This window comes from Anolis carolinensis, chromosome 1, assembly GCF_035594765.1.
Source record: "Anolis carolinensis isolate JA03-04 chromosome 1, rAnoCar3.1.pri, whole genome shotgun sequence".
NCBI lineage: Eukaryota > Metazoa > Chordata > Lepidosauria > Squamata > Dactyloidae > Anolis > Anolis carolinensis.
Window position 1 is genome coordinate 100,593,789 of NC_085841.1, and position 19,937 is coordinate 100,613,725.

A 19,937-nucleotide genomic window follows, 5' to 3' on the forward strand; every position below is an offset into this window, starting at 1 on the left:
CAGCACCAATGGACCATAGTTGAGAAAATGATTCACATGACTCCCTAGTACACGTTTTCCCACACCTTCTACTCACAACCCATGCAAGCCATTTCCACAGACTAAAAATTTGTTCAATGTGCATAGTGTGTATCAGTGTGCTTGGTACATAGTTCAGGTTTTTGCTATGTTTTATGACAACGGACCGCAAATCAATATCTATATGTATAGGGGTTTCCACTCAATGAAAAGGTTTCTGTGAGGATAGTTTTCTTTCTATTCATTGCGTTCAACAAAATATGAAGTTCGTGCAATTTTACCTGTGTCTATCAGACTAATTAGGAATATAGTTTAGCTAACCAATCTTCGCATTATCATTAGAGCTGTTGTGTTTGCATTTAAACTACAATAATTAACTCTAACATTGCATTGATATATAGAAGATAGCATATGACAGTTCTACATAGATCTATGCCTTACTTTCCAGTAATCCATTTCCTCACTTCTGCACACAACTAGCCTGCAGAGATAGGCCCAAATCTTAACGTTAGTCCTGACTAGAGTACAACCCAATGAATCAATGGCACTTGCAAAAGTGTTACCAAATCACCACTGATTCAATTAATCTATTTTAGTTGACAATAAAAATGGATTTATACCAGTTTCCAATACCTGACTTGGAACTAGGCTGACAATATGCTACAAAGCCGAAGTAAATTAGAAGAATGCAGTACATGTGGATATCCTCAAATAAAGAAGTCACTGCCCTCAGTTTACATGACCTGAGCAGGGATGCTAATGACTAGAGCCTTTGGAAGTGAACATGTCAAAGCTAACCTAACAGCAAAAAACAACAAAAGGGATATTTAGGAACAACTGTATCTAAAGGGAAGAGTAAGGCACCAGCCTTAAGATAAGGTGATCATATAAAAATATTTCTGTCTATGTCAGAAATTTAGCACATATTGGTTCATAATAATATCACTTTAAAAATTAATTCCATTTCAATACCTGTAGGCGGCCAGTGGGAACCACAAATCCTCCCAGCTCATTCCACCTGTGAGACAGAACACTATATCTTACAATGCATTTATATAGTAAGAATTAGATTTAATCTATCTTTACCCAATAAAGTAAAATCCCATAAGATACCTCCACATCAATTTATACCTCATGAACTAAATTCTAGGAGATAATTCTGTAGAAATATGGTTCTATAGAAGACTTGAATGGGTGCAGTAAACCTCAACCAGGCAGAGAAAAAGTCAGTTAATAAAAACTATAATATAGGATTAGTTTTCAATTCAGGTTCACTGTAGGCACCACTGAATAACCTTCTTCCTTGGTGTAAGTTTCAGTCTATCAACAGCAATCGATTTGCTGTTTAGCAATCCTTCACACCAATGCTTGCAAAACTATTTATTACTACTTTAAACCTGTGATACTAATTGTGTTACTTTTGATATGTTGTTCTACTGAATCCGCTATCCTTCTTCAACGTGCAGCCTGACAAAACTGAGAGGACTTCATGATTCCTCATGCCTCACATATATCATGTGTCCTGCTTTGAATTCTCTATGACTTTGAAAAATATTTTAATTTTAATGTATATTTACTTAACCTTTATAGGAAGATATGTAGTATCGAGATTCCTAATTAATGGAAAAAGTGAAACAAAAAAAATCACACAAAAAGGGAAAGTGGCCTCACAAAATGTTTGGTAATGATTTAGTAAAATCATTAACTTGAATGGCAGTGGATTATGTGAATAATAAAAATATATAAATAACAGTTTACTGTAAAACCTTTTTTTAGCAACAATGTATAAAAATATTAAATCATGCACACCTATGGTATGGGTGTAAATTTGCATGGATCCACTGTCAAGTATCTGGGCTTGCTATTACTGGACCCTCCATATTGTGGATTTGTTTATTGATAGATTTTATTACTATGTTCTCTCCAGGAACCTCCAGGTCTTCAAAGGCAACTTTATGGTCAAGTTCTGGTGGAGGTTACCCTTATACTTGCCCTGGAGGAATAGGAGATTCCGAAAGAAATGTAAGGACCTTATTCTTTTGATGGTGGAAATGAAAATGCCTTACAGATGTTTGGCATTATTGTTTGGCACCTAGATTTGGATTGGTGCCTTCCTAAAGCTGATCTCTTCTTCCTTCAAAGTATTTATCGAACCATTTGTTTTATACTGTAAAAGGCTCTAAAATCCAGGGCTGAAGCTTTAAAAATGCTGGATTAACAGATGCACCATCTTAAAAAGGTATTTGTTGAGCATACAAAGGCGATTACAATTAGACTATCATGCAAGTAACTAAACTCAACTGTCTCTAATAGCATGTTGATAACAGCATAGAGTGAAAAGCTAATGACTGGAAATAATCAATGTCGAGTTAGTCCTAATACAATTTGCACTATAAAAAAATCAGCATTCTTGGAACATGAAACAAAAATGTACGCAGGCATTTGAAGAATAAGCAGGTGTTGGCTTCGACGCGGTCTGAATTACGGCTCTTGTATAAGGTCTGGTGGATGAATGGCATAAGCACTTTGCATTGTTTTAAACTTTGTATATTGTATTTTATGACTGTTTAAACTGTTTTAATGTTTTAGTTCATTGTATATCAGTGTAACGGCATCAATTGCCACTTGTAAGCCACCCTGAGTCCCCTCGGGTGAGAAGGGCGGGGTATAAATAATTGAAATAAATAAATAAATAAATATTAATCAGCCACATGTTCAAAACTATTTAGCTACCACTAATCAATTGCATAAACATCCATGAGGTGTGACTAATGCTCAATATCCTTGATATCTTTGGTATTGTCATTCACAAAATGAGCTTCAGACTGGTTAAATTTGAGTGATCTCAAAGATAATGAGTTTTCTATTTAGACTGCTTTGAATGTAACCATAGAAATGCAGAGTAATGCCTCAAGTAAAATGTCTTATTGATTTAGACTACTTAAAAGAGCATAAGCTCAACATTCCTGAAGCTGTCAGAGAAATTTAATAATTTCTGCTTTACAATTAACTACAAACCAGTTTATGTATGTCAACAATGTTAGAACTGTTTGTCATCATCTGTCAGTTAAGCAAAAAACTGAATAAAATGGAAGTTAATAAAAATTTCCTAACATGTTTTAAGTACCTTAAAGGTAACAGACCTTGGCTGATCTTGGAAGGTCAAGCAGGGTTAGCCCTAGTTAGTATCTGGATGGGAGACTACCAATGAGTATCAGGTACTTAGGGTATATTTCAGTGGAAGTATTTGACAAAACCTTCTCTGAGTATTTCTTGCTGAAGAAAATCTTACAAAGTTAATGGACTGACAGGAGACTTTGAAAGGACATATAATAATTCATAAAACATTACTGTATGTCAAACAATGAAAAGGGTTACCCTTCATTATAACAAAAATATGTGACGCTTAATTTCACGTTTGATATGTATGTTGTCATTAAAAAGAACAAATGTAGCCATCTTTTAAAATCATTACATTTAACACTGCTCTTTTCATCACTACATACACTACATACTTTTCATCTGGGCGCAAGACACTGCAGTAGGAATCAGGGCGATTTACAAAGAAACCAGTTTTCTTCACCACATTCTCTGCAATCACATTCAGTCTGTCAAGGACATTACAGAGTTTGCTATTTGGGAATAAAAGGAAAAAAATAAATTTAATTCTCTCTGTTGAATTATGTCTTTAATTAACTGTGCAAAGTGCAAAGTTCTATTTTGATACAGAATTTTAGAAGGATAAAACCCCTTGAAATTCACATACTATTAGTAAAATCATAACTACTTATCCCTGCAGAATGAGATTTATAGCAATGTCAGAAGAATGCTGAATAAGCCATCCCAAAGAAAATGAAGGTGATCAAGTGGACTCCTGAAGTGCTTTAAGGCATAAGATAAATAAGGAGTCTCTGGTTTTCTAACACTACTAATACAAATGAATCACAGTCAATTTAAATGTGCAGGAAGCAAAAAAAAATGCTGGACTGGAACTCCATGTTTACATTCTTCTACAAAATGTCAGTTTTAACAAACTGGTCTAGAATGTGTCACAATGACACAAACAATTATTAGGACTCTCCTTGAATGCTGCCATAACAACGACAACAACAACAACTACTACTACTTTATTCTTATAACCCGTCCCCATCTCCTGGAAGTTACTCGGGGCGGCTTACATGGGAACCAAGTCTAGCATGCCCAAGGAATTTAAAGTTACATAATTAAAAACATATAACAGATAAACAATGTAATAAAAACAATTAAAAGCCGGAAATAAAAATATCATAAAAATACAGCAAAAAACATCAGAATCAGTGCTGGAAAAAATGGGCATGTTCAGATATGAAAGGGAAGGGCAAGGCTTGTGCAAAACGCAGAGCAATTTCTGGTGCTACTCTAGAGGTAAGAAAATACATACCTCTTTGTATACTTGGCCATATCCCAAGGAATATATACAATAGCATGCTCAGGAGGTAAAAATTGATTGAGGTAGGTCACAGCAGCAACAAGTTCTTCACTCAGTATCCTTTCGTGTTTTCTTTTTTCACGCTCCTTCAAAAATAAACATTAAATAGAAAGTATAAAACCAAAAACCAAAAACCAAAATATGTTGCTAAAACACTTACTGTAAGCCAGGAATAGTCTGACCTTTCACTAAGGGCAAGGAACCTTTTGTGAGGAAAATCATTAAGGACCTTACAAAATGAATAACTTGTTTCCAGCTTGCATATTTTGTTCAACTAAAACAAAAAGGCATTGGAATCCTATTTTGGTTTTATATGTACAGTACATGAAACAAAATACTTATTCATATTTTTGTTTCATATGTATGAATGCAAACACTAAAGATTACCACTTGTTTAAAAAATAATATTTCTTTGATAATCATTTTATAAAACTTTTGATTTCTCTCCCTTCTGTTCTGCATTTCCTGCACTAATGCTAGAGCATAATTATGGCAAGAAATATATAGAATTCTCATATAAGACATCAAGCAACCAATATTTTGAGAAAATGCTGACTTTGTGTGGAGTTATTGCAATGAAGGCACACAACATTATTTGCATTTCCTGTGATCTTTTTATTCACTCATATTGGAGACATCATTCTGTGACAATTTAACTATACGAAAATAGCATTCTCATTTATTTAAGTAAATATCTCATTTTCCAAACCCAATAACATTTACCAATAATAAATATATATATAGAACAGAGAATCATCCACCAGTATAAACCAGACTTAGAACTAGAGGAATTGTGAAAATGATAAATGGAATAACTGATACCATATAGTAGCTTTCTCCTCTTGGTTTTTTCACTTCCTATTGTCCTTCTCTCACCTCTTTCACCTTATTTATAACATCTTACCTTACCTCAAAGGTTGAGAAAAGGTTGCTCTTTGTTGCATGTGATCCAAGGCCATTTTTGCACATTTTAAAAAAAGTTTTGAAATGCAATAACATTCCCAAATGGTGATGGTTCCAGGAATGGTAGACTAATAAAGTAGCCTCCACTGCCCTCCAAATACCCAAATAAGTGACTTTTTGTTCCAATTTAGTTGAAAAATATGGTCTTGCAGTCCATTGTAGGCATGAAGGGCTGAAAACTGGCCTCTACTGCATAACCTCTGTGAATTCAAATTATAGAAGTGACTAAATTAAAATAATGTGCTGTCAAAGGCTTTCATGGCCGGAATCACAGGGTTGTTGTGTGTTTTCCGGGCTGTATGGCCATGTTCCAGAAGTATTCTTTCCTGACATTTCGTCCACATCTATGGCAGGCATCCTCAGAGGTTGTGAGGTATATACCTCATAACCTCTGAGGATGCCTGAAATAGATGTGGGCGAAACGTCAGGGGGAAATACTTTTGGAACATGGCCATACAGCCCGAAAAACACACAACAACCCTGTAAATAAAAATACTCCCAATAATTTACACAAAATAAGAAACAGAACAGGAAAATAAAAGCATAAAGGGTCATAAGTGATGCAAAACAGCAGTAGATGTGACAAAAAGATATCCTCAGAAAAAGACACAGATGCACATACATATATGGGAAAAATCTGGAGAAATGTAAAGAAACATGGTTTGGTTTTTTTTTTAAAATGTACACATGAGTTTTATAATTACAACATTTCAAAGCATAATAGAAGATCTGGGAGATAAAATTTGAAGCTCATCTTCCCAATAATTTAACTTTTCTCTGTGTTTTAGAATACAAAACCTTTTACAATGAATACCATGGAAGTCATATTTCCATAAATAACAAGAATAGGCTTTACCAACTCTTTATCTCTTTCTATATCATCCTAAACAAGCAAACGTATTAGAACAAACAAAACAGAGATTTCATTGACCTTTTAAAATTCTCCCAAAACTGTAGACTCTTGAATTAGAAAAACATTTGGCTATTAGGAAATGGATTTAATACTCAATCACACGTGTAAGAAAATACTCCTCGCATCTCCATATGTAAGCGTGAGAAGAAAATTAATTGAATATCCTAGTACTAAGCACCTACAGAGAAGCACATTGTTAGCCCTGTGAATAAGAACACATAATGATTCACATGGCACAATCATGTGTGCCTAGGTACACATTTCAGTTCTAATTCCATCTAAAAATATAAGAAGTAAACCATTTTGCTGTACCCTATTTTCATCACTGTTTACAACAGCCTCGTGCTGAGCTTCTTAAAGGTACATTTATAAAAAAAATTTAAAGTTTACATTTTATCTTGTAGATCTGAAAAGTTCAAGTCTTGCATTTCACACACACACATAGATGAACTAACAGGCTGAAACATTTAACAATAGTGCCAGAACATAAAAAAGACATTTAGAAACCTAATAGAAAAAAGGTAGTTATGAATCACACCAAATCTTTGACCCAGTAAGAGGATCAGGAATAAAAAACAATCTCTTGAAAAGCATGCTGTATTAGCTTCTCAACATATTTTAATAACAGAACCAAAGTATGAATCGCCACATATTTTCACTGCAAATAAGTGGTGACCTACAAAAGAATCCACAAATGAGAGAAAAGTGTCAATTCAGACTGCCTATTTCATTCTCCCCATTCCAAGTTTCTTATTCCTAAGCAGATCAAACCCTGTGACTGCTGAACATAGTCTTAATTGGACTATTTCAAAAAAAAATTCATCTTCTTTCCAGACTTCCCTCAAATCTCTTTTAGTTTTGAAAGAACTATGACAAGAAGCACCTGGGTTGGCTCCAAGTCTTCTTCTACCATATGGACACAGTAATTTGAAAATGACATATGGGAATCATCTCCCTTTTAGCTACAGACCCTTGCCTCCATTTTGGTTTGACTCGAAGCATGCTATACACATGTAACTTATTCACAACTGTGCTGCCTAGAAAAAGTGTTTACCCAGGTAGATGATAATGCAAGCAAAGCAAAAGTACTATAGGATTAGCCTTTGAGGGATTCTAGAATGTGGACAAAAATAGCCACTAGAAACTATTAGTGGTTTAAAGAGAACCTCCATTTATCCTAGTTCTCACCTCTTAGCTTCTACACTGTAGAATTACTGCTGTTTGACACCACTTTTACTGTCATAGTGCAAGGCCATGGGATCATGGACTTGTAGTCTAGTGAGGTAGCAGCACTTCTTGGTAGCTAAGGCCAGACACTATAAAACAGAGCTTTCCAAACTGTGTGTCAGGACAGCCTAGTGTGTGTTGCCTGTAGTCCATAGCTGTGTCACATGAAACCTCCCCTTTCCTGCCCCCACAAACAAAGGCTGCCTGACAGCCACTTGGAAGGCGCGTGCGGGCCACTCCTGGAGGAGGAAGCAGCAGCAGCAGCAGCCATTTGGGCAGCACGGCCATCCTCCTCCACTTTATCTTCCTTGGCTCTTCACCTCACCCTCAATGAATGGCAGCAGCCCAAACAGCCAATGTGGGGAGGCGGAGGAGAGGGAGAGGAGAACGAGGGAAAGTAGGGGCTTAAGGGAGGAGCCACAGTGGTAAGGGAAGCCAGAACTGGAAAAAATTCCCAAAAAACATCCAGTCTAACCCCCTTCAGCCAGGCAGGAAAACAGAGTCAAAGCCCTCCCAACAGACAGTCATCCAGCCACGATTCAAAAATTTCCAAAGAGGTTTGATCAGAAGTGGAATGCTGGTGCTGTTCAAGTGTAGTTACTGTTATAGCTTTTATAATTGGCACAATTTGTTTATTGAGTTTCAGCAATTACCACTAAAATGGATAAGTTTCTAATTAAGAGGAGAAAAATCTGTTGACAATGATGTCTGTGATGAACCCCATGAAGCGGCTATAGAGGAAACTGTTGTACATAAGAAGGGTAAAGTAAAAATTTCTAAACCTCATTTACAAAGTAAAAATAGGAAAGACACACACACATATATTGTCAAAACTCAGACGCCAATTAGAGAGCAAAACAGAATTTATTCAAGAAATAGCCCAAAAGCTAGTCACAAACATAAAAGATGGCTTAAAACACTTAACCTTCAGTGTTTTAAGGCAGTCCAAACAAAAATATATCAAAAAATATGCTTTAACAAATAAACCGGATTATTCAAGCAAATAATCCAGATTAAACTAAAGGTGCTTCAATTCAGCTCAAAACGTTCTGAGTTGGCTTGGAATAAGCAGCCAAAACAAAGCAAAGACTTGGAAACCCCCAAAAAACTCCCCAAAGTCCCAAACTTAGCAGTTCAAACTTAAAGCCTCAAACAGAAACTCACACTGGACAAAGGAGCTCCCCAGTGAGAGTAGCTTGTAAACAAACTTGGAAGCCGGTGCAAAAGGAGAGAAAGCGGCTCCAAGCCTTTACTGAGGCCAGCACCAGGCTTTGGGATTTAAAGAGACAGTGCAAGGAGATGTCGTCAAACCGGTCCGGAGTCAAAACAGCAGGGGCAGCAATAATCCACTTCAAGAGTGCAGACAATGCCAGGAGCTCAAGGAATAAAGCGAAGAGACGTCGTCAGGTTGGTCCAGGGCCAGAAAAGGAGACAGCAGCAAGGTTAGGAGGCAAGCCAGGAGTCATGAGCCGTGGGTAGACACAAATCAAAGAGCGAAGGCAGAAGAAGAGTCGAATTCCAGTCCAAGGTCCAGGGGTTGTAGTCATCAATTCAAGGTCCACGAAACAGAATGGCACAAAGAGCCAAGGCAACGGAGGCAACAGCAGATCTGAAGCAAAGTCCCAGTCCAGTCTTCTTTAACACGTACAGGAGTCCCAGTGGCTCCCAGCAACACCTTGCCACACACAAAGTGAAGTGACTAAACATTCCCAATTTAACCCAATTTTCCCTGGGTATCCAAACACTAACGCCCAAAGAGCAGGTGTCCCAAATCCTTAATCCGAATCAGAACTCCACATAGCTAAAGCTCGTGGGTTGGGCATGCCTAATTCTTCATCAGAATCCCAATCAACCTGCCCACGCCCAACACCGTGCACACCTGGGGATCCATCCTCACTCCTCCAAGCAGCCCAAGTGGGGTCTGCTTCTGAAGACACCCAAGCTTCCCCAGTGTCAGCAGTATCCATGGGCCCCGATTCCTCCCCAGGCATCTCCGGTGCCCATGCCCAGTCAGTGCCCACTTCTTCAGCCACCACCTGTTCCCCAGCATCCATTTCTTCCACAAACTCCCCCTCTGAATCTTCCTCAGAAGACTCCCCATTGAGATCCCTAATTTTCTTTCTGTACAAATCCTCCAACGAGCCCTCCTCGCGAAGGTTTTTCCTTCCTCTCCTGATCCCACCACCATCATCCACAATCCCCGAAGGCGAAGTCACAACACTTATATACTCTGTGTGTGTGTGTGTGTGTGTGTATGTGTGTGTGTGTGTGTGTGTGTGTGTGTGTGTATATATATATATATATATATATATAAAACATAATATCTAATATGTAGTATATATATATATATTATATTAAGCTCTTGTAAGGGGTTTGTTTAAGCTCTGGTTTGCTAATAAAACTGAATTACTATGATGCAAAAAGATACATGCTTAAAAAGCATGTCACCAACATGAAGAGTTTGGAAAGTTCCGCTGTAAAACTACAGCTCCTATGATTCATAACATTGAGCCTTGGCAGCTAAAGCATTGTCAAACTGCATTAATTCTACAGTGTAGATGCACCCTTCTAAAGATGTAGAAAAGGTAAGGCTGAAAATTTCAATATTCACTGTTTCTTGCAACACTGTGGGATTTTTCAAATTTTGTTTTTATCCATTTTTTAAACATGTTTTGGAAAAGTATTCTTAAGTCTGACTGAAAAAGCAGAAAAGAAGAAACAGTTCAAATGCAGGAATGGAGAATCCGAAATCCTGCAGTTAAACATAATCCTCCCGGGGTTCACCAGATGGGCATCATGTCAATTCAGGATAGGTTTCCAGGTTTTGTACATTTTCCACATTCTAAATGGCTCAAATGTTTCTCCTAATGTATAGTTACTGGTAGTAAGAGCTCAGAGCTAAAATATATTGGGTATTTATGGTTTGCGTACTGCACCTGGCAAGTCATGGAACACACAAAAACATCTCCTAAATTTAATTCAGCTTTTGGTCTAATAGAATTTTTCTGCTCTTCTTCTAGATTAGGTGTCTAAGGCCTCCCCAGATGTTGTTGAACTACAGCTCCCTAGTCAATACAGCCAAAGGTGATGAATTGTTCAGTTGAAATTCAACAGTTCTGGAAGTACACATGGTTCCTAACTCTGTTTTCATGCATCACAGCATTAGCAGCTAAAGTAATGTTTTCCTAAGAAGTTCATGTGTTTTCCTTGTTCTTGAACTCATGCACAGGTAACAGTTGGTTGTCTCAATCCACAGATTGGGGATGGCCTGTGGGGGGGGGGGGGGGGATAGTGTTGTAGTCTGGCAAGTATCAGAGGATTTTTATGAATGTTCAGAGGATGAGCAGGATGATGGGCTTCCAAGTGAGGAGTCTGTGAGTGTTCAGGGGGAATTACAGTGAGTTGTAGTAGTTGTAGTAGTAACAGAAACAACAATAATAACAATCAATTTGTTCTTGACTATGCCATGTTCTCATTAGAGCCCCTGGGTAGAACCTCACGTGTATCTCTTTAATTTAGTTTCACAGCAATTTGACATAATGGAATTAATTTTCTCCAAGGCTTAGCTTCTAACAAAAGCTTTTGGAGACTGCACAACTGCAGCATTATGATATTCCTACAGCACTTACATATCCTGACTAGGCAAATCATTTTTGGACTTTTAAATTGGCTATTAAGCAGCTATTCTGAAAGAGATCTAGAGCAAAGAAAATGAAAACAAATTAACCATTAGGGTTGGGTGCGTAGTTTGCTTCTCACTGCAGAGCTCCCTGTGACTAAATTGTTTTGAAGAGATTAAAAGGCTATTTTGATTAAAAGCTTATGAATTAATGTGGGGAAAATGCACAAAGCAATATATGTTGAAGATTACTGTTAAATTATTACCAAGAAAAGCCAGAAAGTTCAAATTTTCAACTCATTAATGTAGGTAGCTTCAGATAAATTTTGTCTGAAAGTTGCCAGAGTTGGAGCTGGTTTTAGAACTGCCTTTACGCTTAAGAATGCATTTGCAAATAAGTATTAATATTTAGTCACCAAATTATAATTACAGAGTTCAAGCAGAAGTTTCTAAAATCACAAAAAGTAAAATTAAAGTTTAGGATAAACAGAGTAAAGCTAATAGAAGTCCAGACTTACCAATTAGCTTTCAGAGATTGTGCTTTTTACATATTTTAGTGGTAGAGCCCTCACTTTGTTGGCAGGAGGTCCCATGTTTAATACCTCCCATTTCTAGATAGAGCTTAAAAAGTCTTCTCTCTGACAATCAGAAGAGCTATCATTGTCAGGATAGACAATACTGAACAAGATGAGTCAATGGTCTGACCTAGAAGATATCCATCCTATAGATATTAAATCGTCTCCCTCAGATTCCCTCTTGCATCTCTTTCCTGCCTTCAAATAATACACTGGTACTCTAGATATCTAGGATGCATTCTAGATATGAAATCCCTCATTGTCTGAGATGTGCAGGGCCAATATTTCAGTGGAATCCAAGATCCGACCGTGGACGAGTGGCTTCAGGAATTAACCGTGGTGTGAGAAGTCTTACAGGCTCAACTGGACCAGGCTAAGGAAGAATACATGCACGTGGCTCATCAGCAACAGGGACCAGACATTTGTGCGGGGGATCGTGTGGGACTTTCAAATTGCAACTTCCCCGGGGGCTGCGTATCCATCCTGTATTTCACCGGTCACAGCTGTGTCCGGTGGACGGGGTATGGCCAGACAAGGGATGGGGCACACTGTCCCCTCCAGTTCTTTGAGCAGGGGAAGAGGAGTTTGAGGTGAAGGACATTTTAGACTCATGCCGAAGATGCCGTCGCTTGAAGTATTTGGTTAACTGGGCTGGTTACAGACCTGAGGAACGCTCGAGGGTCAATGCCCGCGATGTTCATGCCCTGGACTTGGTGGCTAGCTTTCATCGCTCTTACCCCACCAAGCCTTGGCCATGGGGATGGTCTGGGTGGGAGGACACTGTTGTAGTCTGGCAAGCATCAGAGAATTTTTCTGAATGTTCAGAGGATGAGCGGGATGATGGGCTTCCAAATGAGGAGTCTGTGAGTGTTCAGGGGGAATTGCAGGCAGACGAGGCTGATATTTTAAATTCCTTGGCTCATTCCCAGGCAACAGGAGAAAATGAAAGTGCCAGTTCCTTGAGAAAAGGCCTTGGGAAGATGAGGAGGTTTCAAGGGAGTGTAGTTTAGACCTGAGAATGCAGGTCTTGAAAAGCAGGCAAACTAGATATTCTCAGAGGATTCGAGATAAGACCTTGAAGTCCAGATGTGTTAGACATGATGTCATGGGTGCCTGGATGGGTTTAAATTAAGTGGTTTGGCTTCAGGCCTTTCAGAGGAGACAACGTTGCTAATGGGAATGGGTCTCCTGCTCATGCTTCCAAGTTCATGGTTCCTGTTTCATGTTCCTGTTTAAGCCTATGTACCTTTGGAGAATTTACCTGGGAGAGGTTCCTGCTTTTATGTTAGTTAATATACCTTTGGATTAATTCTGTGATTCTAGATTCCTTGGTTTTGATGTGTAACCTGGCATTTTTGAATTACTGTTGCTGAACTCTGGCTTCTTTTGTATATTGCATTTTATATGCTGACTGTCTCTTTTGGATTTGCCCTTTCCCCATTTTTATATAATTTCTTCAGTAAACATTTTATTATCTCTGGACTTTGGTGTGGTGCAACATTAAACGGTGTTTCAGTGCTAGGGTGCAACATTCTCTCAAAGACAAAAATAATCACAAGAAATTATAAACAAACACTCAAAAGATTCATTATCGATACTTTACCTTCACAAGATTCAAAATGATGATGGGGGAGCCAAACCTCTGGAGCATCTGATCAAAATGAAGAGCAGCTACGTGTGCATACGGGTCTGCCTGATCCACTAAAAAAGAGCAATTATTGTTAGAATGATGCCTATAGGATCTTGCTTAAAATTCACTCCTTGTGAAAAAACTACAAAGTTGGGGGAGGAAAACAACTTTTTTACTTATATACATGACTGGTGATATTATTTGATCCTCACTTATTGTATTTTGAAACAACGGTTCCACTACATCAGTGGTTCTCAATCTGTGGGTCCCCAGGTGTTTTGGCCTACAACTCCCAGAAATCCCAGCCAGTTTACCAACTGTTAGGATTTCTGGGAGTTGAAGGCCAAAACATCTGGGGACCCCACAAACCACTGTACTACATAAATTAATACAAGAGTCCACACTAGTACACATGTAACAAAAGGAACCATCCTGGAAAGTTTTGAACCTAGGTGACTTTTGGAAAGCAGACATATTGCTTTCACACATCAGCACTGACCACTGTATATGTCTGAAAGACCTGTATCACATCACCCTGCCTTTAAAATTTAGATCATGATTTGCTTTTCTCTGGATCCTATTACATTCTACTACCAACAAATGTATAAAGCCGTTTTATGCTTTTTGCACATTTTTTGTTGTTCTGTTAGAATGGAACTGAAATGGATTTGACTAGCATTATTACCACTTGATGTACAAAAGATAGACAACACCCTGCAAATGCAAAATATTAGGTTTCTGATACAAAACCTAAATAAAGAAAACTGGATTAATGCTTCTTGTTTTCATAAAATATGTAAACTCCTTCCATATACCAACCCAAGTCAATAGAAATAATTACAATTGCAAATATTCTTGGATAAGTCTCTATGAACCTGGTGTATCTGGATCCTTCAATTCTTATCCATTCTTGGTATAATTGTCCCAACTGTATCAGGTGGATGGGGATCCCTGCAGAATTCCAAACAATTTCCTGCATTGCTACTAAGAGGATATCAACCTTGTGGAGAAGATTTGAGGGACGGGTGTGCTGGGGTCTGAAGGAGAAAAATGAAACTGCTAAAAAAGGGCCTCCTTCGTTCTACTGACAGGATCTTGAGGTGAAGAACATTCCATCATGGCGTGATACCAACTGCACAGCAATCTACTGTCTCCTTGCTCTCTCTTTCTTGAAGGAGTTAAAAATAAACAATAAATGATAAATCACCATCATGGTTTGCACTTTTCTATTTTCATCTCATATAATTGGTTAGTAGGGGACAGGAAAGCTGACAACAGGGCAGATCTCATTGTTCTTTGATGGCAAAATAATAGACACAGAGCAGGAGCAATTCTGGGCCTTATAAGGTTCTAATTTGGTACTTAGGAAATGTTTTATAGACGATCTTAGCAACAAGATGAAATGTTGACTCTCCTATGTGTTTGGTAACAGCTAATAAAGTGTTTTCAAAAGTTAGTTAACTGCACAATTAATACATTGCATAGGAATTTTACAAATTCCCCATCATTTGCTACTAACACAAGTTTATACTATCCTTAAATCTATATATAATGTCTTGTTTCATCATATTTTTTCTCACATTACTTCAGCTGATTATTAAGTTCAGGCAACAAAGTTATGCAACTGACTATTATGACATGGTGTAGTGGTTTGAGTACTGGGCCATGATTCAGGAGACCAAGGATCAATTTCTTGCATGGCCATGGAAACCCAATGGATGACTTTGGGCAAGTAACATCATCTCAGCCTCAGAAAATCCCATGATAGGTTCACCTTACAGTTGCCCTACATTGAAAATGACTTGAAAGCAAACAGGAGTAAAATACAAAAGTTAACTAAAGTACTGGAGCCAAATTGGGCCAAGAAAACTATATTCTAAATAGAGGTGGTCTTGCTGAAGTACCATATTTATTTAGGAAGAGAAAAAAAGGAAAGGAATTATGATGTATTTCATGTAAAATATTGCTTCATTTAACAAGATAATACATGAACAGGTTGCTTATCTGAAAGTGTGATTCTCTGACAATCTCTGCTGTCATGCAGGTAGGTTTTGTGTCTGTGCAAGACTCTGCTTGGAATTTTCCAGACCTAAGCGACTTAGTGTTCCCCCCCCATCTCCTCCACCTTACCACACATCTCTTAGCCCAACAAACTGCCATTATCTCAGTTTCACAGTCCATCATATAATGTACAGGGATCCGAAAATGGGGAAGGTAGGGCAGATTTCAAACATGTGGGCACAGGTCATTTGGCTAGCTCATGGGCAAACTGGATACTATGCAACCATTTAGACATCTGCTGAGATGAAATTTGATTTCTGTTCCTATGACCTCCATAGCAATTTTTTCCTATGGGTGGATGATGCAGAATATGAATGCATACTGTACATGCAAGGAATACTAGGATCTTTCAAGAGGAAAGGTCAGTATCAAATGAAAGGCAGGCAGGAAGGACAATATCCTAGTTTAGATTAAATTGATTATGTTTTGATTTCTTTTCTTCAGAGCCTCATCCTTCTCTTTAGGAGAAGAATGGTCATCTTGGAATATAGTCTCTTGCAACTTGATTTAAAATGTGCCTTGCTCAACATTGCTCTGAGATTGGATTGAGATTCTTCTGCTACAGAAATATGAATAGGCTGTGGTGTAACAGATTCCTCCATAGTTAAAGCCAATGCGTCAGACAGAGTTGGTGTCGACAAGGTAAGAAGCTCTTTCAGTACTATCAATGTGGACTTAGTCTTCCGTATGGTGAGAAATCATTAACAAAGTTGAAAAAGTGGTTTGTCCTATGCAGCAAAAAAAACCTGAATGCATTTCTCACAACAGTGCATTTTAAATTATTGGATCTTGTTTTTACACTCTGGGATATGAATCCCTTACAGTGAGCAATTTTCAACTGTGTGCTTTTCTACTAAACAGAAGCGACACTTGTTGTGTCTTATCAGATAAAGAAACTCTAATTTACTAGTAATGCACAAGTTAAATAAAGACATAAAAGAAGCCATAAAATGAGAAAACAGTCAAAGGAATAAGGGGTGGGAGGAGCATTCAGCGGGAGAAAGGCAGTTGAGAAATATAGTATTTTTTTAAACAGAAAACTGATTGGAAGTAGAAATATGATGAATATAGCAATGTTGTAGAAGGGGGAAAGCTATACAGAGGAGAACGCTAAAACAGAGCTGTTCAACTGGCAGACAAAACAAAATTGAGAAAATGTATCTTGATGAGCTAAAATATGTATAGAGGGGAAGAGAAAAAAACCACCAAGCTACTTAGCTCTGGAAAATTCTGAACAAAATCTTGCGCAGGTAGAAACCTCGTGTGTCTGAGGCATAGAGGTCGTGAAGAAGCTGCAGTTCAAAAAATGCTACATGACAAATGAAAAAAGTGGGGCAACAAACACGGATGTCCTCCACAGGATTTTAGCGGGGGGAGGGGGGTGTCACTGAAATGAGTTACCTAGAATGCTGCTTAACACACACTATGAGAATTATTCCAGTGACATGCAGGTCACATGTTTATCATGTTGTCCTCCTCTTCTCACATGCCCTCCTTACCCCTTTCTTTTTTTAAAATGTAGTCAACTCCCTGCAGCAACCAACTGACTAATAAATAGGCTCTCATTATTTCATTTGATATACATTTGTAGAAGTTGTTAAATAACATCATTAATAAATTGTACATACATGTAATTGGTGGTTTTGGCATCATAGTTGAGATATCCTGAGACCAATATAGAGGAACAGAACCCCGTACTTGGACATAAGATGAATAGCTCCCAGCAGAAAATGACAACACTGAAGCATCATACAATATTTGCTCAGTTTCTACTTCATTTGCTACATCACCCTAGACAAAAAAACAACAAACAAAACAATGAACATATTATGCCTCTTCAAATATTTAACTGCATTCTCAAAAGAGAACATTACACTTCCATTCATAAATTTAATTTTCATTAAAGGAAGACTTATTTGCTGTGTTCATCTTAACACAACCCAACCTAAATGACTTGAACTCCAGACCTAAACAAATATACTTCAAAAAAAAATGACATGAAAACTTTAGTTTTGTTTCCTTCTACACTATAGCAGTCTTACACTGAACAGGCAGTACCCAAATGATGAACAAGACTGATTCTGTAGGTTTGTTAAGTTGAATTTGTATGTAAGTTGGAACGCATACATTTTGTAAGTGTAACTCCAGCCATATATATGGAGACTTTGGATAGCATAGGGAAATGTTAACAACCCCGTGGTATTTCCTTTGCTGTCTGTGCCCCTATTCTGAGATTTCACCTCACTTTCTGTCCCTGTGTTAATTGGATTTTGAAAAATTTGGCTTGCTGAGGAAACAAGGATTGGAGATAAAGCTTTCATGGAGATACCTTTTCCCCATGAGAACTCTTTAAGTCAATTTCCTGGAGAAAACATACTGTAGAGAAGATACCATTATCATCATCATCATCATCATCATCATCATCATCGTGTCAGAGTATGATTGCCTTCCAAGTGTACGGTCTTGACAGTAGGTCCACAGGTGACTGTAGAGACCTATTCTTAACCTACATGCTCTTTCACAGTGATGACATCGGTTTCCAGATGGAAGGCAGTCCTGGTCACGGGTGGCCTAATGTGCCATCCTCTTGACATATTTATCCCTTTCGCCCTCCATTCGTGCTTCTTCTAATTCCACAGCACTGTTGGTTACAGTCGACCTCCAGTAAGAAAGCTTAAGGATCAGGGCTTCCCAGTTCTCGGTGTCTATGCCAAAGTTTTTAAGGTTGGCTTTAAAGCACATATTTCAATCTCTTTTCCTGTCCATCAACATTCCATTTTCCATTCTTGAATTGAGAGTATAGTAACTGCTTTGGGAGATGGTAGTTGGATATTCGGACAATGTGGCCAGTCCAGCTGAGTTGATGGTGAAGGATCATCACTTCACTGCTGGTGATCTTGGCTTCTTCCAGCACACTGATATTTGTCTGCCTGCCTTCCCAAGAGATTTGCAGGATTTTTCGGAGGTAAAACTGATGGAATCGTTCCAGAAGTTGAGTGGAATGTCTGTAGACAGTCCATGTTTCATAGGCATATAACAGAGTGAAGAGGACAACAGCTTTATAAACAAGCATCTTGGTATCCCTATGAATGTCCCAATTCTTGAACACTTCTCTGCTCGAGAAAATGCTGCACTCAGAGCTGAGACAGTGTTATATTTCAGTGTCGATGTTGACTTTTGAGGAGAAGTGGCTGCCAAGGTAATGAAAACGGTCAACATTTTCTAATATTACACCATTCAATCCAAGATAGCTATGGTGGATTGAATTAACCTGTGGTCTGTCCAGCAGTCATCAGTATCTAAGCTTAGATTCTAAGAGTAATATTCATTCATTCATTAAAGGATTTCAGTACATGATGTGACTTCTCCATCACATTAATTATATGTACATCTTATATAAGTTTATTAAGAGATGCATGCTTCAGATTTGCTTTGATGGTTATCAAAATGCACAAGACACATACTCTGAAGCAAAATGTTTTTGAGAACGTTTTCCCTAATACAAAATATATATCTTACAAACACCCATACACAATAAAATAATGGATTATCTTTTTTTTTACCTCACAATTTGCTCCTCTCTTTAGAAACCGTGTTCCAGCAAATTTACTTGATCTTCTAGCTATCAGGGTGACATACACAGGACGGCCATATATGAGAAGTTCTTGCAAGCCAAGTTAAGGGTTATAGAATACAATATATGTTTCACATTCCTATTTCCTTTTAACTTGCCTTTAATATATATATATAAACAAAGCAACTAAATTGTTCTCATTTCAAAATAGAATGTTTTCATAATCCAACAGCATGTCATTTAAAACATACAAATTTATTTAATAAAAGCAAAAAGGTGGGGTAATTGTATTTATACATAAAAATACATGTAATTATTTCTTCTCTGTTTAAAATTTCTACAAATTGGCACTACCTTCTACCATAATTATTCTAAGGAAACAAAACAGGAAAAGATTCCTCCAATAGAAGAAAGCCATGTCAGAGAACTCAAGCTTCCCCTTACTTTAGTTCTTTTTAAAAGCCAATTTTCAGATTTGCTACCTATGGAATAAAGACAGTAAACCCAAAAGAACACACAGAATTATGTCTATATATTCATGACTTTTAGACTACAAAAGATAGTTTTCATTCCAGTATTTCCTCTCAGAACTTCAATACAGGCTTTGAAGTTGGTATTCTAAAATACCAAAAATAGATAGCTGGCTGTTAGGCGCAAGTTCCCTTCGGGTAGAAAAAGGCAGGATAGAAATATTGTGAATAATAATAAATAAATAAGTATTTTTAAAACGGCTATTAGAATACACTGCACTGCAGCGGAGAATGGTAGGAAGTGAAATCCCCACTGTTATTTTCAATCAAGGAATGACAGCAGGAATTCCTTTTTCCCAGATGAGAGGGGTTGCGAAGGGATGACTCAGGAACCTTTGTAGGTTGGATTCTGACTCTAC

At 37.8% G+C, this 19,937-nt stretch overlaps 1 protein-coding gene across 1 annotated transcript in view; it reads right to left on the minus strand.

Moving 5' to 3' along the window:
• Positions 1 to 19,937, minus strand: part of fig4 (FIG4 phosphoinositide 5-phosphatase) — a 75,857-nt gene that overhangs the window by 31,922 nt on the left and 23,998 nt on the right. The window contains exons 8-13 of the mRNA XM_003215643.4: positions 19,038 to 19,138; positions 17,103 to 17,265; positions 13,387 to 13,484; positions 4,439 to 4,572; positions 3,534 to 3,650; positions 991 to 1,036 (exon numbers count right to left, since the gene is read on the minus strand). Coding sequence (XP_003215691.2) covers positions 991 to 1,036; positions 3,534 to 3,650; positions 4,439 to 4,572; positions 13,387 to 13,484; positions 17,103 to 17,265; positions 19,038 to 19,138 — 659 coding nt within the window. The remainder of the gene's footprint in view (positions 1 to 990; positions 1,037 to 3,533; positions 3,651 to 4,438; positions 4,573 to 13,386; positions 13,485 to 17,102; positions 17,266 to 19,037; positions 19,139 to 19,937) is intronic.